Source organism: Trichoderma harzianum (genome assembly GCF_003025095.1).
Source record: "Trichoderma harzianum CBS 226.95 unplaced genomic scaffold M431scaffold_8, whole genome shotgun sequence".
Lineage (NCBI taxonomy): Eukaryota > Fungi > Ascomycota > Sordariomycetes > Hypocreales > Hypocreaceae > Trichoderma > Trichoderma harzianum.
Window position 1 is genome coordinate 1,110,628 of NW_020209256.1, and position 23,507 is coordinate 1,134,134.

A 23,507-nucleotide genomic window follows, 5' to 3' on the forward strand; every position below is an offset into this window, starting at 1 on the left:
TTGTTCAGACGACTACAGCCACAACGAGAAGTCAGTTCCGGGGCACAGCATGCTCGGCTTCTTCACTCCGTTTAACCGCTTGGTCAAAATCCTAGTTTCTTTCTTGCATATGTACGAGTAGGGTAGTGGTGAGATGGTCTGGACTTTTTGATAACGCCATTGCAAGTGGCGGGAATTCATGGACGGCGTTTGATGGGGATTTGCTCGGATGGACGGGGGACTTCTGACCAGTCTAGAATCCACAGTTTTGCCTGTGGTGCGAAAGCACTACGAGTGGTCTTAGCAGCATCTTGCAATGATTACTAACATTGCAGTGGCGTGGACTTCGTTCAAAGGTCAGTCTAGATCTTGGATAGACCGTCCGTTGCCTGGCGTGCTGGAGACGAGGTTGACGAGTTGGTGCGTGGACAACCGATTGGTCGTCTATACGACTCCATGTACTCTTTGGGGTGCCATTGGGTTGCTAGAACGGGTTAACTTGCTACATCCACATTCTGCAGACATCGTCTGAAAGATGCAGCTCGGGGTTTGTCGTCTGAATGACAGGCTGCTCTTCCCACAAGAGCCGTCTGTATGCTTATCTTGCCCTGGACCGAGGGGGCTTTTTCTGCTCATCCGGGATGAACAGCTGCAGCTCTAGCCGAAAGCACATGCCGGCTCTTGTCCTACCCTCCCTCTTGGCAAGGGCTGTGTTGCCCTCTTCTGCATTTGTCGGTACCACTCGCTGCGCTTTTCACTCACACCCCGAGGGACGAAAGTGCTGTGTCATTCCGGTCCGAGCCGTCATGCTGTGGTTTCTTGACCCCAACCGTGTAACACTCGGTCAAACGAAGCAATAATTCTCCCTCTACGAGAAATATGTACCTGGCAGTACGAGTACGTCTTTCTACATACCAAGAAAAGTGTGGGAGCACCCAAAAGCACGTAGTTGGCGGGGATTTGCTATCCATTCCCAAACCATGAATTCAAAAGCTGTCGTCCAAAAAGCCCACGATACCGAATGGGTCAAGTGGAGGTGCGGGCAGGGCTGCCATGTGGTTGGCCAATTCCAGCCCGACGGCACTACACAAAAATGCACCCCTGCAGCTTTTCTCACGATCAGATGCGCAAACCCTGTGCCTGGCAGTAGTCGAACTCTCTTTTTTTTTTTTGGTCTCGGAGTGGCTAGGAACATGTTGCCGGTGGAAGAGTTTGTTAGCTACCTATATGGCTAAGATTCACTTGCAAGGAAGACTTCTTTTGGCCTATACGGAGGTCCTCTGCTTGGGTCAATTGACTTTGCTGGATGAGTTACGTTCAAGTTTTGACGGCGGGGTGACATTGCTTGCAACTACTGGATTTTCTCAAATCAGTTTCCACGAGCTGCGAAGGTCGAAGCACAACGATGTAGTAACACGGACTATCGTGCGGCCGCCGGTCATCGGAAGCATCGGGGAGTACATACCGTCGTAACAAGCACTCATGCTTGCGGAACGAGAGGAATTGAATGGCAACACCAAGGTTTCCTGCAGTGAAACCCATGTACATGTAATGTGATATCGAAGTCACTTCTTGCAGCTTCAGGCCCTTTGACACATGAAAGAATCTGCTCATTCGAACGGGAGAGCAACAAAAAGAAGAAGAAGAAAAAAACTCTGCAAGAATATGGCCGTTGATTGGCGGCAACGGGGCCAGCATGGATAAAAATCCTTCTCAGAAAAGTGTCCTGCCCAAAGAACTCCACTTGAAGGCCAAAGAAATCCTGCCTGTACCTTTTTTTTCAGAGCAACATGTACTGTGCTGGTGCTGGGTCGCACGACAGCCAGCTGTGGCTTTCTTCGGGCAGCTTTGGGGGCCAGCTACTGCTGCAACTCTGGGCAAGGATCTTGATGTGATGGTGGGAGGGCGTTGGCCTAACGGGTGTTTTTACGAGTACACAGAAGGGAAAAGATATTGAAGGCATGTGCCAGTCATGCAAGGCGCATTTCAGCTGGCCAATTGGCATGAAGGCGAGTGAAGCCGGTTCCTGAGAAAGCGTCCTTTCAGCTCCGAGCATACCGTGGGCTATGTTCGCCCTGAGGAGAAGGAAAGATTATAAATGATCTGTCAGTCAAGATCAAAACTAGCATCTTTAGCAGGGAAATAACAAGCTTCAAGAAAAAGCTCGTATCGATCAAGCCAAGCTTCTCCCCGGAGACTATCCGGCAAAGGCTGTGAGGGGTAGCTTTCAAAATTTAACGATTGCTGACGACGACGGACGACGCTTCATGCAAGCCTCATGAGCGAGGAGGGGGGAGGTTGTTGCTAAGGCCCCAAAGTTCCGCCGTATGGAGGCGCGGCATTTTCACCAAACTTGCCTGCGTACCTTGCATTAGATCGGGCTATGGGCTATGGGGGGAGGGCTGGGCAGGCGTGCGATTTGCCAGGGCCAGCCGGCTGGCTACGAGTACAGGCAACGGCCCTTGTCAAGCCCATTGAGTTTGCATGGCCTTTCCCGAGCCCAACAAAAAGCTTGGAGTGCTAATATACTGGGCTGATCTGACTGCTTTTTGCCCTGGCTACTTACTGTAAATATCCATGATCCCGAGGGAGGGGGGTTAAGTAACTGGGGGTAGAATAGCGAGAAGGAGGGGTAGACGGATGGATTTGACGATGAGACAAGACGATGAAGTCTTACGAAAAGAGGGCACACTAGATTGGAATCGGGGCAAAAAGATTACCGAGAAGTTATTGAGAGAGAGGGTGGAAGAGGAAAACGGGGAAAATGCAAAAAAGAAAAAGAAAAAAAGAAACCGACACCTGCAGGATTCGAACCTGCGCGTGCGAACACAATGCCTATGATACCTGTTGATAGCAGGGCATCGCCTTAACCACTCGGCCAAAGTGTCTACGGTTGAAAAGTATGCATACTATGTCTTATCATAAGGGATTGTCATCGGACAACCTCTTCCTTTGCATCTGATGTTGAAGAATGATAGGAGAGTTGGCTTTTGCAATTGAGAGCAAGAGGTTTGTTGCTTCATTGACAAATGATGATTATCCACTGAATGGGGGGATTGGTGCAAAGAGATTCTCGTTTTTGTCTTGCGCGAAATGGAAAAAAATGTGCGAGTAATCTAGCCTCCCATACAGTGGGCTTGCAACAGAAGAGGCATTGTTCGATCTTACGGAAGTATTAGGAATGGGATCAAGAACCTGCAGCTGCACAATGCTTGCAAGCAAAATATGTGCCGGAATTGTCATTGTGACGTGGATAATCAGACACACCAAAGCATTCTGTCAAAGAATTCTTTCTTCTTTTTCTTGCTCAATATGTTGTTGGCCCAGGTAAAATCGCCTCCCTTTGTCCTTCTCACATGCCACCCATTGAACGAGCAAAAACTTTTCTCTTTCAATGACACAAAACCCGACGCTACAAGAGCCACTTCTCGCTGCTCCACTGTGGCTGGCCGGAAACAAAAGAAGGCGCCAGATTTGAACAAGTTTGAACAGCTTTTCCGGCCCTCCGTTATTTCCTGACGGGCTCCGTTTTTCGCAAAAGACTAGACGGTTTGGATGTCAACGGCGTTGTTCTAACGGCTTTCCATCACCGAGCTTGGAACGAGTTCTTGTGTACTTGACTTGACTAGCACTGGTGGATGCAAAAAACGGAGACCCTTTGCTTCTATGTACATACGAGAACGATACGCCGTCATGATGAAATGGCTGGACTGGAGCTTTGTCGGTTACATTCCGTGTGGACGGATGGACCTCGAAAGCACCGTTATCGCATCATCCCGAACGGACAGCGACGGCTCTTACGGAGTACTCTCCACCTTTCTTCCTAGTCGCTATAAATAACACGACAGAGAGGTTTTCTTCTTCTCGGCCTCTGGTTGGTTGGAACTTTGGAAGACGCTGGTTGGGTCAAATTCCAGAAGCACCAAGCTCGATCAGGTCGTGTGGCCCGACCCAACCAAAACCAACCGTGGCAGCAACTTTGCGCTGCGCGGATCGAGAACCCAGTAACGAGAGCATCTGCGTTGGCATTTTCGACGAATACAAGCCAATCTGAGGGCTGCCAAGTGGCCATCGCGATCCTAAATGGTCCTTTCTTGTATGCACGGGCGTAAGCGAGAGCGCTGCAAAGCCTCCTCTCCTTCACCGCTGTGACATGGGGGGGGGGGGAGAGCTGCAAGTCCTTCTCGTCTGTCAACCTCTCGCTCTCTTTTCTCTTCTCTCACTGCTTCAAGGCTCGCAGCAAGCAAAGCAAAAAAGCTCCGCAGAAGTGTGGCGAGCCGTAATTCGCCGTTGAGGGGGCCCCGCGACTACCTGTATACACTACTGTACTGTGATTCTACGAAATTTGCCTATCCGCCTGCATTTTTTGCTGCTGCATGTCCCGTAACTCGTACCGTACCGTGGCAAGTAATAACGACGCTGCGACTTACTATTTGGCGAGAAATTTCTGCAGCAACGTCCCATTGCATCGGCGCTTTGCATGTGTGCGTCTTCCATAGGGCGAACCATCGCAGCTGTGGATTGTCGGAAGCAATCCCGCTTTGTCCTCTCGGCTTAGTCTCGCCCAGCCCTGCACACCGGCTAGGCTGAAGGTGGGATGGAGGGGGAGCATTTATGTACGTTCGGCTTCTTGTTTTTACGAGCGTGTCAAGACGAGGTTGAGAGTGAGAGAGAGATACAGAGAGAGAGAGTCGCATGTTGCCCGCATATGCGACGGTGGTGTGTGCTATCTATCGGCTCACAAATCCTTTCCGAGCCACGGGTAAATACGAATTATGCATCGTGGATATGCATCGTGGATGGATGAACGTGAACGTGTTCCACTGAGCAGCAAGCAAGCTCTCAAAGCGAAAACAAAGAGGCCGCGCGCCTGCAGAGGTGACCACTGAACTAGCAAGCATCCCGAGGTCGTTCTCACAGGCCGCAATCATGTTGGCCTAGCGTGAGTCGAGCTGGGTATCAACTGAACTGAGCTTGTTCATGTCTTACCCATCGTCTAACCCATCGGCCAATCGGAGCCTCGTCTGTCTGTGCTACAGTGACCAAGAAGGATCGTCGGGGGTGTTCACGTACAGTACGGGACAAAGTACATAGAAGTGATGTCGAGCTATTATATCCAATGCCTTGTTTGGCACACACACATCTCGGGACATGGAGGGCGGCACGGCACCAGCTCTGCTAGCTTGGGCTTGAAGAGTTTTTCTTTCTTCTTGCTAGACGCTCGCAGGGTCTCAGCTAGGTAGCAGAGCTGATGAGTCGTAGGCGGAGGAATGACGACACCATTACTCTTGTGTTTGTGTGAATTAGAAACTTGAATCGCCTGCGAGCTCGGACAATTGTCATGACTTGAGTGCTTTAGTCCCCCACATAGCACGACATGGCTCAATGTTACAGCGGGGTGAGTTTGAGATGCTACCCAAAGATACGAGTAAGAGTCAATATCAGTGGATGAGCGTGTTCAAGAGGCAGAATTGCTGCATGCCGTAATATTGTAAGCAATTGCAAAAAAAAAAAAAAAAAAGACGAATAACGAATATGGCATGTGATTGCGCCTTTTCTATCCAACTTTTCGTTCATTGTAAACAGAGGGGAAAAGCGACAAAAAGAATAATCTTGACCGAGACAGGGGTCGAACCTGCAACCTCCTGATATACTAAATCGTAGTCAGACGCTCTGCCATTGAGCCACACGGCCTTTGATGTTTGGTGCTTTCGTAAACTCATTGAAACAGCTGGAGTATCTGCAGTGATGCCTTCAGCAGAACTGTGCAAGTTTTCAACTTCAAGAACAGTCCTGGATAGGGAACTACACGTGCTTGAACTGTATACATCTTAGTTTTGAATTGATTTAGCCTTGTATTGGTTGAGGTTACTCTCGGTTTGGCAGTGCGTCTCTCGCTGCTGTGAATATCTCACTCGATAATCGCGACTTACATCGGTAAGGGTTTCCATGGCCACCTGCATGTAGTTTATTACAATCATGTTGTTCCCGGTGATAAATGTGTCTTTTAGACCTTATGCCATTATGTCTATATTATAATCAAGAGCTGATGTATAAGACTTTACTGGCCAGCTCGAACATGTTCGTCAGTATCACTCATCCCCCCGGTCATAACACAGCCTAGCTTCTACTTCTATATATCCCATACATAATCTTGTCAATCCAAACCCATTCAGTCATCAATTACAATAACAACCTTTCTAGAACCTCGCTCAATAACAGCATCCAACCAAGCCTTATATCCAGCAAACATCCTCGACACATTCGCATCCCCCCATCTCCCACAAACCCTCCTCAACGCCTCATACCGCTCCCTCACAAACCTAGCTCTCATCCCCTCGTCCTCCCACCCGTCAACAACACCCTCCCCTATCGCACTGCAAAGCTTCTCTAGACAGACAGGACACACATACGGCGGCTGCCGCTGTGCCTCGTCGACACTGCCGCACCCCTGCATCGCACACGCAAAGTACGTGCAGTGGTCCAGTCCCAGACAGTGACACAGTTCGTGTGCCATGGTCACTACCACTCTCCCAAGCCATTGGGCTGTCGGTGCTTCTGACGGGATCGTGCGGCCGGCATGTATGGTGGCTGCTTCGATTGCCACGTGTAAGGGGCCGCCACCGTCTCGCCGTTGGGACTGAGGGGGTTGCCGTTTTGTTTGCTTGGTGGATGGGTTGGAGACTTCGTGACAGAGCTGGTCGATGTAGGTTGCGCAGTGAGATGCTGGCCATGCGTGACCGTCGTCTGGAGGTGCGCAGAGCGGGTGGTCGCGGAATAGGGAGACGGCTGCGATCCGGCTGCCTCCGTATGCACGGCCGGCGGTGAAGATGTCGCCGTCTCCTTCGTACATGTCCATGTCGAGCAGCATCATGACAGAGTGTACGTCTGACGGGATGTTTTCTGCCAGAGCGTCCAGTATGTCGTCCAAGTTGACCTGCATGGGGGACACTCCATCTGGGGACGCACGGCACCGGATGCCGAAAAGCTCCTTGCTAGGCGTCAAGAGTCCAATACGTCGCTCGGTGTCGGGGGTTTTCAGGATTGTGCCGGTGTACTTGTCCCATTTCTTCCACTGAAAGGGTTTTGTGAAGAGTTTCACGTCCATGCCGTGGAAGAAGGCGGACAGGTACTCTAGAATATCTTGAAGCTTCGGCGGCTCGGCAGCTTGCATGTCCCGGTTTGTTGCTGCATTCGCAGAGGTGCAGACGGACCATGTCTGCATTTTGTACACTTCCTGTGTAATTGATGGACTTGGTACAATGTAGATGGTCTTTCTTTCTCGAGTCACTGGGTTTCGCTCCTCTTCATCTCTCCATTCACGGAAATCTTGCGGCGGATACTCTGGATCTTCGGCAAGGTCGTCATCTGGGAGGATTAATGGCCCAGGAAACGTCATTCCATCTTCAAAGAGCTCTTTGGGCGTTAGTAAACCGAGATGTTTTCTGAAGCGTCCATCTTTGGTTGCTGCTAGAATGCGTTGTCTCTCTGTTGCGCGTTTGAAGCCTACCGTGTTGGCATGTGGTGAGCCATTCAAGTAGAGATGTGAATGTTTACAGGCTTGTTTCGTGCTGGAAGTCTTCATGCTGGATAACGCGATTTTTAACGTAAGGCGTATCAATTGAAGAAGTGATGTACAGAATGAATTGTGTTTCTTCTCACGTTGTTGGAAATATGCGTGATTGATGCATTGGTTATGCCGAGTTGGTCTTAATGCGGTGCTGCTGCCTATTCCACCAAGGAGCTAAACTTGCCTACCTACTCGGGTGCACACAGAATCCGTCGGTTTAATTAATGTCTGAAATAACTGTTAGTATCATGAAGAATGAGACTTTTTCCTGATTCCTATAGTAATATGTCTACAATGCTCCGTCTACCTCGTTGCTCTTGTTCATGTTCTGGCCATAGGGTAAGTCAGATTACATGGATGCATGGCCTAGCTGGCCACCCTCCAAATGGGCCACACGCGCGTTTTCCCTCATCAACACCACCATCGTTCAACCGCGTTTTCTCGTGATGATAAGATGTTCTTTGTCCCAGCAGTTTGGCTAGCTCTTGTGATCAAAAAATGCCTGAATATACAGAAGACAACGTCCTCTCAGCCATAAAAGACATCGAAGGCGGCCTCTCTCAACGAAAAGCTGCACAACGCTGGAAAGTCCCTCGAGCAACGCTTCAAAAGCGTTTAAGCGGCGGCGTCACACGAAGGCAGGCAAACGAACACAAGCAGCGCCTTTCTAAAGACAAAGAGCATCATCTAGCACAATGGATTCTAGCTTCAGATGAATTGGGCTTCCCGCCATCGTACCAAGAGGTCAGAGATTTCGCTGCCAAGGTTGTCAAAGCTGGTGGCGATGATGAGCCGCTTGGGAAAGCTTGGTTGGAGAACTTTTTACGGCGAAATACGCAACTCAAGAATGTCAAGTGGCCTCATCTTAAAGCCGCAGAGAGAACGCCCTGATTTGAGCTTATCTGGAGCCTAAGCGGCCTGGCTTTGAATTGAGATGTGTAATGCTTTTGGGAAGTAGGGCCGGATTGACATTCATCGTGACTTCGACCTGTTTTGACTTCGACCAGCGTTGCATTACAGCATCTTCATCATGTAAATCAGTGCATGGACAAAGAGCTACTGGTACAGCCCCCTTTCTTACAGGCCTTTTCATTGTCTCTGCGTTTACCATCTTTCATCCGCTTCGCTCCGGATTTACACCAAGATGTAATCCTCGTTGAAGCACAGGACGTCGAGTACAAAATCTCTGTGCCAATGCATCATGTTCTACTTTTACTACGTAGAAAAGCGGATCAGCCCATCAGACGTCTTGTAGCTTGACATAATTTTCGGCAGTTGGATGCCAAGCCGATGGAGAAACGGGAGGATCCGCGTTGCATTTCTTGGCCTTGGGGGTCGCACTCAGGACGGGTCTTTATGGGAAGCTCAGCTCTCATGTCCGAACATGGAAAGAAACTTATCAATGCAAATAAAAAAGCTCAGATTCACTTATTTCCCAGTCTATTATTTGATGACAGCAGTAATGGATGTGTGTGATATACAACTTACGTGGCTCATTTGTAGGCCCGTCCAACGCACAAGTTTCATCGCCTGTATCCTTTTCTCACCGCGAGCATGGCATCGGACTATCGTCTCCGTTACCTTATATGTTGAATGTTGATCTATTCAATCGTTGACGCACATGACCCAGCCCCTGACCATATCCAGCCTCAACATTCGAATTATCTGATCTCTTGGGGGCTGGCATCTACTCCAGTTTTAAACGAGTTTCATCTCCGGAATTACCGGCATCCAGCTTCGAGAGCAATGCTCAAGATCGCTAGCAACTAGCCCATCAACCCATATCACTACCAAGAGGATCCAATGATCATTGATGAGGACGAGATGCCAACTACTCTGCTGATCGCAATGGTAGTCAAATTGGCTCAAAAGCCGGAGATGCAAATCCCAGTCTCAAAAAGGACAGGCATAGCGATATTCAGGAACCGGTTATTCTCCCGGTTAAGTACCAGCCCCTTTGTTCGCTTCTCTGACGTCGTTGTCCCTATTTAAGAGATTGCTGTTATTGGGATGGCCCTGGTACCATGCATGCATGCCGATCTGGTGGGGAATTTACGGCTCTCGCAGATATGATGCTGTTTTCTTCTACCTTTGCAAGATGCATGCTGTATATTGGAAGAGACATCAACTCGAACAAAGCTTCCCTCTTCGTATACCAAATAAATAAATTGATAAGAGTAGAAGTGGCCACAGCGTTGTGGTTGATGTAGTGTAAAAGGTGAGTTCATGTTGTATGCGGACCCGCAGTCAAGTCGCCGAATGTTGGCTTCGATCAACTTGCATCAACAAAACATGACTCGGGATAATCCTGGTAGACTGCTAAACAAGCTTGCCAAATGCAAAATGGGGTATTCCGTTTGCTCATCAATTCAGTCAAACCAACATCGCAATCCTAGCATTAAACTTTAGCGCAGCACTATGAATCTGCCGATCGTGGGGCAGATGAATCCCGGTCTGGGGTATCCAGGTCCATCACAATCTCGTCGTTTCCCAATAGAGGCCACCTCTGACCATGGCGTGCTGCCTCTGGCTGGAACCCCTTGTGGCTCACATTCGGTCATTTTTCGACATTCTGGCGTCAACCACTGCCGACATCTTGCATGCTACTGCACCCTGTTCCCCCTAAGCTGTTCCGTCCTCTCATGCTCCCAGCATCCTAGATATCGCTGGGAAATTAGTTAAAGCGATATCCTAAGCTCTCCACACATCCAAGCGTAAAGAGAGCTTGCGATCTTCATTCTGTACCCCTTTCTCTGGCAGCTTCTCTATGTCATTCCGCACAGCAAGCGACTCATGTGCGACCAGATCGGCGAATTATGAGACTAACCCACGAGATGCTGCACCATGCTTGGGCGCTTTATGTTTCGCTCCCCTGGTGCTGCTGAAGATTTTACCAGAATTCTAATCGCGATGCCTGTCTTGATGCCTAAGCGAGCCTGTCAAGAAGAATCTCAGCTGCAGGGGATAGCTCGCATATTGATACATATGACCAAGCTTAATGAGATGACTGCCGATCACTCGAGGAGATGATGTAGGAAACAGACCAGGAGAGCAACAAAGGAGAGAGAAGTCGGAGGATATAAAGAAGACCAATTCACCCACAACTTCTCATAATCATCATCAGCAAGCAATTCGCTTTCAGTCACTCCTTTGCACAGCAAGCCAAACAATTCAGAAGTTCTCACAACTTCAGTCACTCTTTTAATATATTTTCTGCCTTCCAAATACCGCCAAAATGCGTTTCGGACTCGCTGCTCTCTTCCTCGTTGTCGGCACTGGCCTTGCCGCCCCTCTCGGTTCGTGAACCATCCATTCTCATCAGTAGTAGCTCCTGCTAACTGCTCAACAGCCCGACGATCTCTCGTCAGCGATGTCGGTGGCCTTCTCGGTGGAATCACCCAGGGCGTTGTCGTCGACGTCGTCGCCCTTGAGACCCAGCTTGTCGCCCTCCTGGGCCCCATTGTCCAGAAGGTAAACCAAGAACCCAGCTAGTTCCGTTACTTGTACATTGCTAATCTATTGATTCCCAGATCGAGGCTGTTCTTCCCGTGACCCTGGCTGCCAAGCTTGTCAGCCTTGTCCAGGGTGTTGAGGGCAAGGTCGTTGCCACCGCCGGCATCAACAACGTTGTCCAGATCGTTGGTGAGGCTCTCGCCATGGTCTCTCAGGGTGTTGACCTCAACGCCGTCAACGCGTACCTCAATGCTGCCACCGGCGGCCAACTTACCACCCTTGAGGTCGCTCTTGGTGTCGACAACCTTACCGAGGTTCTTGGCCTTGCCCAGGTTGCCCAGGTTGCCAAGGTTGCCCAGTAAGGGTAACACTTTCTATTGGAGGGAGCGGAAACATTGGTTTCTGCATAATGGTATATGCAGTTGTGATTCATGTTAAATAGCCTTACTAGCAATATACGAGCATTTTGGGGTGTCTGGCGATTGAAGATACCCATTTCTTACTTAGAATTTTGTTCCTCTATGGCTGCGTGACTTGCCAACCACTCACAAATTAACTGTAGATTCGCCATAATTGGATGTAGGCTCTGATTTGGGTAAACTGCTAAAAGTAAGTCTGCAGTAGTATTATGCGAAAAAGCGTGAGGTCTTGGTTGATACGTGAGTTCGTGTCTAAGTTATAACTGCTTCTGCTTCGCATTCGTAGCGTGAATTGTAAGATATGTCGTAGCGGCGTTACGATGTTGTTACCTGGTCGCTATTGAGACTGAACGCAGGTGTGGTATTCGAGTTGTACTCCGTAGACGAAATAGAAATGATACTACACGGCCAAAATTCGGAGGCCGGTATAAGACGGCATCGAAATCATGACTTTCCCAGAAGCACTTTCTGCGGGAGTACCTGAACACCCTGCTGCTGCATGACCACTCGAGTGTCGTGTACTTTGCGGTCAATGACTTTGAATTCAAAAACGCCTTCTAGATCTGTGCGAAACTTCAAAAGCTGGTCCTGTGCCTTCTTTATCTCATCTGGCTTGTTATCTTGAACGACATGCGCCTTGACCTGGAGAATCCAGCGATTCTGCGAATCAACCCGTGTGAGAGAGTCCCAAGCTGGCAGAGTAGGCTTTGGTTCCGTTGGGGGAGCCGACTTGGCTGCAAGGGGAACATAATCCTCAAGCGGTCCGACAAAGTAGTGCCTGGTGAGACAAAATTCCACATCGTCGCGAAAGAAGCGGTACATCTCTTCTACTGTCTCTGTTTTGTACCTGGGTTTTGTTAGTATGGAATGAAATTGACCAGGGCAAAATACAACTGACTGATGGTTGTTTTCTCGTAGCACAGAGAGTAGCTTTCTCTGTTCCCAAAGCTCAACTTTTTTGCGTTGAGTGAGAATGGGCTGATTCCGAGGGGGATCTGGAAAGTCTGTCCATCTCAGGATGCCTGACACAGTGTCGAGATCAACTGGTTCGGCAGAAGGACCCAAGTCCCGATCCTTGTAGATTTCATAGCGAGCCTGGAGGACAAATGACTGGCGAGAAAGATTCTGATGCAGTTCCTTCCAGAGCAGAGCGGCCTCTTTGCGAATAGGCTTCTCAAAGGAGCGCTGGTTGGTGATTCCGGACGGGCGAGGAGGGCCTTGGAAATAAATGACTCGGCTCACGGATTCCCATGGCTGCATAGAGCAAAAACCGCTCAAAACAGCGAGGGCCGTGTTGATGTCGCTGTCCTCAACGAGGGCTGTGAGGAACAGCTCGTACATGGTGATGAAGCTAGGCTGTGCGCTCAGTCAAGCGAAATGTGTGCAGAATGGATGGTCCTTGGGGTTGATTGAGGCTGCGATAAATCAATCCTGCGTGATTGATGGAGATTGAAGGCGTTATCAGGCGCTGTATGTCGATTTCGTGAGGTTCAACTGTCATTCTTTAAAATACGTGGAAGATGTGAAAGCTTAAAGTGACTCTCAGGACTGCACGTGATCACGCGCCTCAGTCGCACATGCGCCGCGTCTCGTCTCGGCTTCGGTTCCGTCTCAATTCCCCAGCAACTTCTAATCACTGGATGCACATGCTTCTATTGCGCCGAACGTCTCTTGTACACGGCATTAGAGCATACACGCGCCTCTCTGGCATCTTGCACAGTCGAAAAATGGCCACTAAAAGTCCCCCGAGGAAGCGAAAAGATCCTGGCGCTCCCGTTTCCCCTCCGCCCCTCAAAAAAGCCGTGAAGAGCACAACTACAAGTAAGGCCTGCATGATTCTTGCACACTGGTTGTTTTCAATGGCTAATACCGCCCATTAGAATCCGCCGTTGCGAGCTTTTTCACGCCGGCCTCCCAGAAACCAAAGGAACGAACGATATGGTCAGAACGAGGCCCCTCCGACGACGTTCCCGCAACCCTCTTGGTAGGCAGATACCAGCCCGAGAAGCAAGACGACACAGCCCACCAAAAGCGACGGAAGATTGCCGCATTTGACCTCGATTCGACGCTCATTACTACATCGTCGGGAAAGAAGCACGCCTCCAATGCAGCCGACTGGAAGTGGTGGGACAGTAGAGTTCCTGGCCGGCTACGAGAGCTGTATGAGCAGGAAAACTACTATGTTGTGATTCTCTCCAACCAGGCTGGATTGACACTGCACTTTGATGCAAATTACAAGGGACCAAAGGCTACTGCCCAAAAGCGTGTTGCGGAATTTAAACAAAAATGCAATGCCGTGCTCACAAGCCTTGATCTCCCCACATCCGTCTATGCGGCCACTGCAAAGGACATCTATCGAAAGCCCAGGATAGGCATGTGGAAAGAACTCTGCGATGATCTTGAGATTCCCGAGGAGGAGGTAGATCTAAAAGGAAGCTTCTTTATCGGCGACGCAGGTGGTCGCATCGCTGTTCTTGGCAAAGGAGACGGTGGTGCTGCTGCAGCAATAGCAAAGGATTTCAGCTGTTCCGACAGGAATTTCGCACACAACGTCGGCATCGATTATCTAACGCCCGAGGAGTTTTTCCTGGGAGAGAAGCCTAGGGACTTTATCCGAGAGTTTGACCTAGTAAATTTTACCCTCCCAGATGGAGACGGAGAAGCCGACACTGCCAAAGACCTCTTTGAGAGGAAAAACGATCAAGATGTCATCTTGTTCTGCGGCCCTCCCGGAGCGGGGAAGAGTACATTTTATTTCAAATGCCTCAAGCCACTCGGGTATGAGCGAGTGAATCAGGATACACTCAAGTCCCGCGACAAATGCATCCAAGCTGCCAAAGATTTGCTCAAAGAGGGCAAATCTGTAGCTGTTGGTACGTGCTATTCCCTTTCTGCGGTTACATCCAGATCTCTAGTGGCACCTTACCTTATCCCACGCTGATGGATATTACACGTATGCTGACATGAGAGCACAGACAACACCAACCCAGATCCCGATACGCGGGCTTTGTGGATCGAGGTGGCCAAAAAGGCGGTCGTTCCCATCCGGTGTGTCTGGTTTTCAACGCCAGTAATAGTATGTGAACATAACGATGCAGTTCGAGCGAACAATGCCACACTCAATCCGGAGAAGAGAGAGATCCTGCCCAAGCTGGCATTTACTGGATTCGCATCAAGGTTCAAAGAGCCAAAGGAAAAAGAAGGCTTTCAGGATGTGACGGAGGTAAAATTTCAATTCCGAGGCACAAAGGAGGAATACGCCCTCTGGGGCCGATATTGGATATGAACAATAGAATTTTCTCAAGAGGATTGCCATCGCTGTTACTTGATATGGTAACTGGCGCCGGATTTGGTCGGAGGACCGATTCCCTATACTATTTAACGGCTGCCACGAGTCTGCTAGTGACACGGCACGAGAATGACTCGCATGCTAGAGAACATTACCCCAATTACATGGTTTCAAAAATCCCCTCTCGGAGAGGCCCCGTGGCAGTCGTCACGACTAGGAGCTAGGCCAGGGGCGAAAAGAACTTGGGCTGAGGCATCGGCAAACACTTATTCTGTGGGACTTTTCCGCGGCCAGCTGACGAGCAAGCGAGCTAAACGGCAGCGAATTTGGAGAAGCTATCGTGTTGCGGATAGGAATGATGGTCAGTCAATATTGAACGGGCTTGATTCGATAGAGATGGAGAAATGCTCTGCTGCGCTCAGCCTGATTTGCCGTCATGACAATTGGAACCATGTTATTGGCGATTCCCAGCTCTCTGTAACCCGAGAAGTGATCGGTCAGCTGCATGTCACATGAACCTGAGATCTGCACTGACCACTCCGCAGAACACCATCCCTGGACGCAAGCAAGGCCACAGCTTGCAATTCATCCTCAGCTAGGATGAATGTCATCAGCTAGAAGAAAACACGGGAAGTGAAGTTGGAGAGTCGAAAAACTTGGTTTTCACCGAAGGCATTCCGGAGGTTGTCCGATCCCCCCACCGTCCCCAACTCGTCCCGACGACCGGCCTCGTTCCCCTCACCACACCCCGGATTAATTAGAGTATTAAACTTCTTGGCGGGCCGGTAGCCAACAGACTAGTCAGCACGGATCTACGACAGCTTGACATGACTGGGCGTTCTCCGGGGCGCTACGCTCCATCTCTTCATTCGTCATAGGCGGCAAACTCGTGGAGTTGTTGCGGATCACCGGTGGTCCTGTTACTGGGATTCTTGAGGTGAGAATCGACAGTTTCAGAAGACCGATATGCGGGGTATGATAAGTTTTTGCATGGCCGGTTAGGATGCCGCATGTTCCATTTAGCATCGGTCAGGCTCTGGCCACGACGTGGCTGTGACTCGGCTGCAGACGCCAGCGTGGTGTCGCGATGGGGGCTGGATCTTTCTATGGGCTACACAACCATCCGGGGTCCTCCGATAGATTGCAGATGTGGACACATCCTGCTGGAGAAAGTGGTTGCTACTGTGCCAGCTGTGTGTTTTGCTGGCGCGAAGGATTTCAATAAAAGCCACATGCTGGAGAATATAAAGCGAGAGATCTACCCCCCAAGGTGAGACCTCTACAGATCAGCACTCGACTCGCCATCTGGTGCACGTCTCACATCTTGTCTTTCGCCCTTGCATCTTGCTACCAGTCTTTTATCGCCTTGTCTTTTTCGCGGTGCTGGTTACTTGCGTCAAGGCCGCCACGATGGGTGTTGGGGCAAAGAAACCGGTCAACATCTTCAAGTTGAAAGACTTGGGAGAGCCAGAGGGAGCGCTGAACTGGCGCCTTTGGTTTGCAGTCTTTTCCTTTGGACTGCTTGGTGCTGCGCGAGGCATCGACGAGGGTCTGATCTCGGGCGCCTTCAACTCAGACAACTTCAAAGAATCCATCAACTATGCTTCGTACGACACTGTGGACCAGGCCAACATTAAGGCTAATGTCTCTGCCATGGTGCAGATTGGCTCCGTCGCTGGTGCTTTGATGTAAGTCTAAGTCACCGCTTCTTTCGCTTGAGCCCAACCATTCCACAACCGCTGCGACAATCTGTTGCTGAATGACCATTGATTTTTTCTCTATGCAGTGCCTTCCTAATCTGCGATCGCATCGGACGTATCAATGCCACGCGAGTGCTGTGCGTCACCTGGGCTGTTGGCATCATGATTTTCATGATTGGAGGTTCCCGCGGTAACTTGGGCGCCATCTATGCCGGTAGATTCATCGCCGGTCTGGGTGTGGGACAGACACCCGTCGTTGGGTTAGTATAAACCTTGGCACAGAACCCCTCCCCACCATTCTATACGTGTACAACTAACACGATGCGTTGTTCTCGTCGTATAGTCCCATCTATGTTGCCGAAATTGCGCCTGCGTCAATTCGTGGTCTGTGTACGTGCTTCTTCACCGGTGCCGTCTATCTCGGCATCGTGCTGGCCTATTTCGCAAACTATGGATGTCAGCTTCACTTTAGCGACAGCAGCGCAGACCAGTGGCTCATCCCGACCAGTCTGCACATCATGATGAGTGGCCTCATCTTCATCTTGATGTTTTTCCAGTGGGAATCGCCACGTTTTCTTGTCAAGCAGGGCAAGGTTGACCAGGCAGTTCACAACATGGCCCGCCTGCGCCAACAGTCACCTGACAGCGAGTACATCATCCGCGAAATCGGCATGATCCAGGCTGGCCTTGATCATGAACTGGAGGCTAGCCGAGGCGTTGGTTGGCTTGGCAAGCTCAAGGAACTTGTCCTTGACAAGAGCAACCTTTACCGTGTGTATCTCTCGTCCATGGTCCAACTACTTTCTCAGTGGTCTGGTGCCGGATCCATCACCCTGTATGCGCCGGATCTTTTCAAGATCCTCGGTATCACTGGAACTAATGAGTCGCTTCTTGTCACTGCTGTCTTTGGCATTATCAAGTTTGTGTCGGCAATGATTTGCGCCCTCTTCCTCGTCGATGTCATCGGTCGCAAGCGCGCACTGTTGATTGGTATTACTCTCCAGGCCATCTCCATGATTTACGTCGCTGGATTCCTCACTGCCGTGCCCGAGCTCGGCACTGTGAAGAGCTATGTCCTGCCCGATAACTTGAAGGGCCCCAGCCGAGGCGCCATTGCCATGATCTATATCTCTGGCGCCGGATGGGCTCTTGGCTGGAATTCCATGCAGTACCTGCTCACTGCTGAACTGTACCCTCTGCGTGTTCGTGCCCTGGCTACATCGTGGGCCATGACTCTTCACTTTGCAAACCAATACGGCAACTCGCGAGCTGTGCCCGTCATGCTGCTTCCCGATGCACAGGGTGGAATTTCGCCCAAGGGCACTTTCTGGTGCTTTGCCGCCGTCACTATCGTGGGTGGCCTCTGGGTGTGGTTCTTTGTACCCGAAACCGGTGGCCGCACCCTTGAGAGCATGGACCGCCTGTTTGACCTACCATGGTACAGGATTGGTCTGCACGGTAACAAGGATGCCGAGGAGAAGGACATGGCTGTTGACGAGAAGCAGCGGGCCGCCGAGGAGGAGTTTGGCCATGTACACCAAATTGAGGAGAAGGCGTAGACGCATTAGAACGATTTTGTGATGCTCCATAGAGATGAGGGTCTAGACTATCTAGCTACGAACGTAACGAACTATACAATGAAGAAATTGGTCAACTTGACATGGTATCCTGTTCTTTCAACATCTACCAATTGCGCATGACTCTTGTTTCTCCGATAATCAACGATAGAAACCAACTTGCTACCAATCATTGACTACGTTATGTAACAAATCCGACCATCTCCTGCCGACAGCCGTGTTTCTCCATAATCGAAACCATGGCGCTAGATATTAAGCCACGGTTACCCCATGCCGGCATCTCGTTGGTACTTACTTATTTCGGGCAAAGACGCTCTTTGAATACGGAGCTACGGAAGTTGGCCGAGCGGATCAGCTTCCGAGCGGTTAATGAATGTTGCTATAAGCGACCCGTCGGTGGGGTTTGACCTGGGGAAATGGAAATTATGGTGATAGAGGGGAACTTGGTTGTTGGTTTGTTTTGTCTTGTCTTTGGAATGTGATTTGTATTTCGTAGGTTGTGAATGGTTATTACTTGGAGGTGCTGTTGAAAGCAATGCTGGAGAGCGTTCTAGACTATTCGTCTTGGACTATTCGTCTTACTCTCAGCTGCGGAGACAGAACTAGAGTCCTTAACCTCATCTTCAACTTCGCACTACCGCTTAAAGCTTTAATCAATACCCGCGTATACTCGTACCTTGCAAGCCATGAATCATTAAAAAAAAGCTTGTCCCCTTACCCACAAGTTCCTGGGAAGCACATGGCCCACTCGTGTGAATGTCATTTCTCCAACTATTTCCCCCCTCCACTTTCCCCGCGCTTGGCAAAGACTTACGCCTACTATCGTATACGGAAAGCACAGATTGCACCAACCAACGCTTGTTGAGGAGTTAGCTGAGTATGAGACCACAGGCAGGGAAGGTCTTTGTAGCGCGGTCCGTTTGTGGCTGCTTACTCCAATAATTTTATACGGCTGCCTAAGTTGTTGGGTTAGGATATATCCTCGGAGGTACGAGGAGAAGCTTGCGAGGAGGAGGAACTATGTGGAGAGGGTCTGGGGAAATGACTGGGGAGGAAATTGGAGATGTGATTGTCTTTTCCGTTATATTATCGTGGAGTTGGAGACGGCAATCCTTTTCTTTTCGGAGCTGGGATGGTTGGTCGGCTTAGCTGTGAAGATAGTGTCTTAGCTGAGGTGATCGTCATGTCTGGGAGAAGATGGAGGGTATCTTTGAGTTTTCTTCTGCATCTTCGCCTAATCGTACGAAGACTCGAGAATAACATGCCATGTTGTGATGTTATTGCAAATTTGAGTCTTAGCATCCTTTCTTGGACTGGTATAATGGGTCGACTCTGCCGATTTATCTTCGTCTTGTCGACCTACCGAACGTTTGCGATTACGGAGCCAGTCTGATCAATATTAGGCAGACGGGAAGATATACGACGCCTTCTCCATCGCTTTCCTCATCAGAAATCCCTCACAGCAGGGTTGATTTGAACCCCAAGACCTTTATATTTATATTTGATCCTCCTCATCATCATATTGGCAGACCACCTGAATCTGTTATTTTCTATTGCACTAGCAGAAACACTCTGGGCAGTGTCAAGCACTCAATGGAATTTCCTGAAGCATGTAAAGTGTCTGAACAGTAGCAGACCAAGCCGGTTTGATCGTTTTAACGTGCAATAGGTAAAGCTGGACCGTCGAAAATTAGTCCTGCTCTACATGGCCGAGAATAAAGGTAAAAGGACTACAATTTATCTTTGAACATATCAAAAGCTCTTACACGGCCTACTCGGCCAACACATTGAAAAACAGAAACGCTCAATAGCTCGTTCAAATTGTCTGAAGGATGCAACTTGACCCACATCACAGCACAACAAGAAACGTGGTTATATTACGCAGCGTCTCAACTAAAACCGTCCGTTTCTCTTGAATTAGACCATCTTCTACACATAGACAACAAGCTTCTGGCGCATCGTAACAAATCGAGACAGCCAGCAAAAGCTCTTCGCCCGCTTGGCTAAGCGGTATAGCGTGTCACTAGTAAATACTTGACATGACAAGGTGATCAGTTCGACTCTGATAGTGGGCATTCTTTTTGTATCTTTATATTCTTCTAATGGAATTAATGTTTCTTTTTAATCTTATGAACACCTGTTTAATCGATCTTACACTATAGACGTATATTCCCGAGCTTTAAAAGAAAGCAAGGAGTTTATCAATACACTGTTCTGTCTTCTCTCTGTCTTTCACAGGAGCTTCGTCCTCTGCACATCGTTGCACGCCATATTGACGAGCTCTATCAGATGCCATCAACCTCCTCAGCCCGAAAGTTGAACTCACCAAATCGTATTGGAGGGCACTCACTGCCGAAGAGTCCCCAAGAGCCATCTGAAGCTCCAGGTCCCTTTCGGGATTATAATTCTCGGTGCCAAGCGCAGCTGCTAATTGTAGCTTCCCTTGTCGAATAGCCTTCTTCCTTAACTCACTTGCTCTGTCCCACACGTTTCTGTGGTTTCGGAGTCTCCGAACCAGTGCCGGTGAGTCGATTCTCGCTGCTGCAACGAGTGCGCCATCGAGGCATTGATCCTGGATCTCCAACCACCGGAAGTTCCCGAAAGACGAGATGCAGATATGGAGCAGATTTTGTATGGCCACGTTCTTACCGTTCAGACATGCGGACAATACAAACCCCTCGATTTGATTCGTAGAAGTGATTAGCTCATACCAGGTATTGATTTGAACCCAAAGGTGCGACAAGATACTTATTTCGGGCATCGCTTCCTGTATAGAGTTACCCTTGCTAAAGGCCTCTAGACTAAAGCGTAGCAGCCATTTGGTATTGAGATAATTGATCAGATTGTCCATGAAATCTTCTTTGTCGGGATCTCTTCTGAATTGTGTATATGCTGTTATATTCTGCGGCAAGACTATCTGGAGATGGATATGTGTAGAACCTAGCACGAATCGTATCGCGTCGCCGGTCTGGAAACGAAGTGTACTTGACGTTTTCTCATCTGCCAAGAAGTCTTTAACAGTCTGATGTAAAAGTTGGACGACGTAGTTCGGTTCAACGTGATCTCGATCGTCCCGAGGGCCGTATCGCCGAGTCGTATCCCTCATAACTTCTATAAAAGGTCCGCACCAAGTGTAAAGTATGCTGCGGAATCCAGCCCACGTTTTGAAATAAGATCCAGTGGCCTGTCTGTAATCCTTCTGCGACTGGAGAGCCTTTTGAACGTCTTCGGGGATAGCCAGTGCATCCCACAGCTCTTGTATGGTAAGTGCTCGTACGAAGCTTGTTCCACTTACCCACATGAGAGCTTTCCTTGACCTTGCTAGTTGATCTTTATCCAATTTTTGCTCTAGCTCCTTGACCATGTATTCGTAGTATTCCATAAGATCATGTGGGAGAGAATGGAGTAGCTTTTCAAGATCCTCTAATGTGATTCCACCAGTGCGACAATGCTGCATGAGCTGGTCGACTATAAGCGTAACCAAAAGAATAACGCCATTGGCATTGTTGACTAAGTGAGTTCGGATGCCATTCATAGCATCTAGGGGCACCTCTTCGAAGATCTCATCTAGCGGCATCGGATCTTCATTGCTGCTGTTGTCCTCATCCCATGAATCTAAGGACTCCATGACCTTTTTAATAGCAACCAAGCCATTGTCAATAATTCGAAGAATATCTTGCCTGTTTTCATGCTGAAGAATGATCTTGTGGCATTTTTTGGAGGGCGTAGTGCTTTCAACGAGACTGTTGAACCGCATGACTATGTCAGGGGCAGGTCGGCTAAGCATGATGAACTTGATTTGAGAACCGGGTATCAAGGCGAGTTCAACAAGATTCCGTAGAATAGTCTCACGGGTCCTCTGGAAATTTTCGTTTGTTGCAGACTCATCGAGACCGTCTAAAATGCATATGATAGGTATACTTGATGATACGATGCTTTTTATAATGCATTGAAGATCATCAAAAGACCACTCCCCGCTGGAGCCATCTGGTCGAAGCTGCCGCTCCTGGTAGGAGGCCTTACAACAATTGAATGTCTCCTGGCTATCCTTGAACACTCTATAGACAATAGATCGGAGCATGGAGCTATGAGCCATTGTGATTTCTCCATCCCGTCTGCTGTAAAACCAATCCACAACTATGTCTTTGAGGTCGGCTGCCCTGTTAGCATTCGGCAGCGATTGCAGTTTCTGGAGCAGGGATTTCGCCAGGATGGATTTGCCGCTTCCAGCTTTCCCTTCGATCCATAGGATACCTGAATCCTCTCTTTGGAATTTCTTGTACGCATCATGAGCGAAGATCCAGTCGTTTGTGCCCTCATCAGCAGACGCAACTTTATCCCGGCGAAAGTGGATGGCTGCGAATCTGAGAGATTCCAAGCATTCTAATTGTGTTAACATCTCGAAAGCAATCGGGAAACATGTACTCGTACCAGTATATTCCGTATTTTTGTCCACAATTCTTGCCTCGGGAATATACCTGTCTATTCCGATAGCTGATGTGCCACTTATCAGGACCGGCATCCTTTTGCTACAAGTGTCCAGAAACTTGGCCAGGGAATTAGAGGTGCTTATGAAATCCGCGTTGTCAATGATAAGCATGAATTTTGTATCCCTGGGAAGAAAAAGGAGCTGTCTTAAAACTCTTGACACATCTAAGGATGGCGACATCCATTTGGTTGCCATCATCTTTTTTAAGTCATCAAGATCATTGCTGTTATCAATAAGAATCTTCAAACTTCTCTTGAGCTCTGAAACATCATTCTTAACGATGTGGAAGAATTGCGCAAGGAGCGTTTGAATGACCTGATTCAGATGAGTGTATGAGGGGGGTTTGGTACCGAGAAGGACTTCGGTTGTTTGGGCACCTAGCCCTGAGAAATAGAGAGCTTTCAAATTTGTGCAGGCCGCCTCAATCCTATTTGCCACGTACATTAGAGGACTTGATTGGTCTCCAACTTCGCTGCGATGCCACAGCACTCCCCGTAGCTCTCGATACCAGGAGACATATGGACTGGTGTGGGTAAACCATGTTGGATGGTCCAGAGGTACTAGCGATGTAAATGAATGTCGAGTCTCCAATTCTGTTAAATTTCAGTCATTAACGAAGGCTTTTTGCTCTTGAGCGAGGATAATAGCAGATGTTCAACATTTTGGGAAGAAGATAAGAATATCTTCCTTAGGTGATGCCTACCTGATCGCCAGTCAAGTAGAGGCTGACATTTCAACGCCCATTGCACTAAATCATCCAGCAGCACGATGCCATCTGGGCTGAAGATTAGCTAGGCACTTATCTCATAGCGAGTCATATAACGTAGGGTACAGGGAGATCACTAACCATAGGCAGGGCTGCGTTTAGCAAGAACGTTGCGACTATTTTCAACAAAGTCAACTACAACATTTCTAACACGATCGTATTCATTTGTGCCAGGAGCGAACTTGTTCATCATAACGTGAGTACAGTTGAGGTAGGTGCTTTGAAAGCCTCAAAGTGATGCAGAATTCTTATCCACTATCTAGGG

At 49.1% G+C, this 23,507-nt stretch overlaps 8 protein-coding genes and 3 non-coding genes across 11 annotated transcripts; 4 read left to right on the plus strand and 7 right to left on the minus strand.

Moving 5' to 3' along the window:
- Positions 1–1,189: 1,189 nt before the first annotated feature.
- M431DRAFT_509674 (hypothetical protein) lies at positions 1,190–1,739 on the minus strand. Its single transcript, XM_024919337.1, has one exon. It carries the CDS (start codon positions 1,591–1,593, stop codon positions 1,297–1,299), a length of 297 nt encoding a protein of 98 aa, XP_024773078.1. The 5' UTR covers positions 1,594–1,739; the 3' UTR covers positions 1,190–1,296.
- A 1,033-nt stretch (positions 1,740–2,772) lies between these two features.
- Positions 2,773–2,867, minus strand: M431DRAFT_t129. The gene has a single exon. It is a non-coding gene; the product is annotated as a tRNA-Ser (tRNA).
- A 2,726-nt stretch (positions 2,868–5,593) lies between these two features.
- M431DRAFT_t128 lies at positions 5,594–5,673 on the minus strand. Its single transcript has one exon. It is a non-coding gene; the product is annotated as a tRNA-Arg (tRNA).
- A 332-nt stretch (positions 5,674–6,005) lies between these two features.
- Positions 6,006–6,507, minus strand: M431DRAFT_509677 (hypothetical protein; the record flags this gene model as incomplete). The annotated part of the gene is made up of 1 exon (XM_024919338.1): positions 6,006–6,507. A coding segment is annotated over exon 1 (341 nt), but the record flags the coding sequence as incomplete, so codon positions are not given.
- Positions 6,508–6,676: 169 nt separating this feature from the next.
- Positions 6,677–7,564, minus strand: M431DRAFT_119156 (hypothetical protein; the record flags this gene model as incomplete). Its single annotated transcript, XM_024912059.1, has 1 exon — positions 6,677–7,564. A coding segment is annotated over one exon (888 nt), but the record flags the coding sequence as incomplete, so codon positions are not given.
- A 3,220-nt stretch (positions 7,565–10,784) lies between these two features.
- M431DRAFT_496704 (hypothetical protein) lies at positions 10,785–11,364 on the plus strand (the record flags this gene model as incomplete). Its single annotated transcript, XM_024917517.1, has 4 exons — positions 10,785–10,845; positions 10,899–11,020; positions 11,080–11,334; positions 11,362–11,364. The coding sequence occupies 4 exons, from the start codon at positions 10,785–10,787 to the stop codon at positions 11,362–11,364; spliced, it is 441 nt and encodes a 146-aa protein (XP_024773081.1).
- Positions 11,365–11,865: 501 nt separating this feature from the next.
- On the minus strand, positions 11,866–12,762 carry M431DRAFT_89473 (hypothetical protein; the record flags this gene model as incomplete). The annotated part of the gene is made up of 2 exons (XM_024924029.1): positions 11,866–12,268; positions 12,320–12,762. The coding sequence occupies 2 exons, from the start codon at positions 12,760–12,762 to the stop codon at positions 11,866–11,868; spliced, it is 846 nt and encodes a 281-aa protein (XP_024773082.1).
- Positions 12,763–13,148: 386 nt separating this feature from the next.
- M431DRAFT_88919 (hypothetical protein) lies at positions 13,149–14,707 on the plus strand (the record flags this gene model as incomplete). The annotated part of the gene is made up of 3 exons (XM_024923960.1): positions 13,149–13,242; positions 13,302–14,294; positions 14,397–14,707. The coding sequence occupies 3 exons, from the start codon at positions 13,149–13,151 to the stop codon at positions 14,705–14,707; spliced, it is 1,398 nt and encodes a 465-aa protein (XP_024773083.1).
- A 1,413-nt stretch (positions 14,708–16,120) lies between these two features.
- On the plus strand, positions 16,121–17,969 carry M431DRAFT_89227 (hypothetical protein; the record flags this gene model as incomplete). The annotated part of the gene is made up of 3 exons (XM_024924003.1): positions 16,121–16,398; positions 16,497–16,670; positions 16,754–17,969. 3 exons carry the CDS (start codon positions 16,121–16,123, stop codon positions 17,967–17,969), a joined length of 1,668 nt encoding a protein of 555 aa, XP_024773084.1.
- A 2,011-nt stretch (positions 17,970–19,980) lies between these two features.
- Positions 19,981–20,062, plus strand: M431DRAFT_t127. Its single transcript has one exon. It is a non-coding gene; the product is annotated as a tRNA-Thr (tRNA).
- A 104-nt stretch (positions 20,063–20,166) lies between these two features.
- On the minus strand, positions 20,167–23,432 carry M431DRAFT_496708 (hypothetical protein; the record flags this gene model as incomplete). The annotated part of the gene is made up of 4 exons (XM_024917518.1): positions 20,167–22,370; positions 22,419–23,069; positions 23,180–23,251; positions 23,324–23,432. The coding sequence occupies 4 exons, from the start codon at positions 23,430–23,432 to the stop codon at positions 20,167–20,169; spliced, it is 3,036 nt and encodes a 1,011-aa protein (XP_024773085.1).
- Between the last annotated feature and the right edge of the window lie 75 nt (positions 23,433–23,507).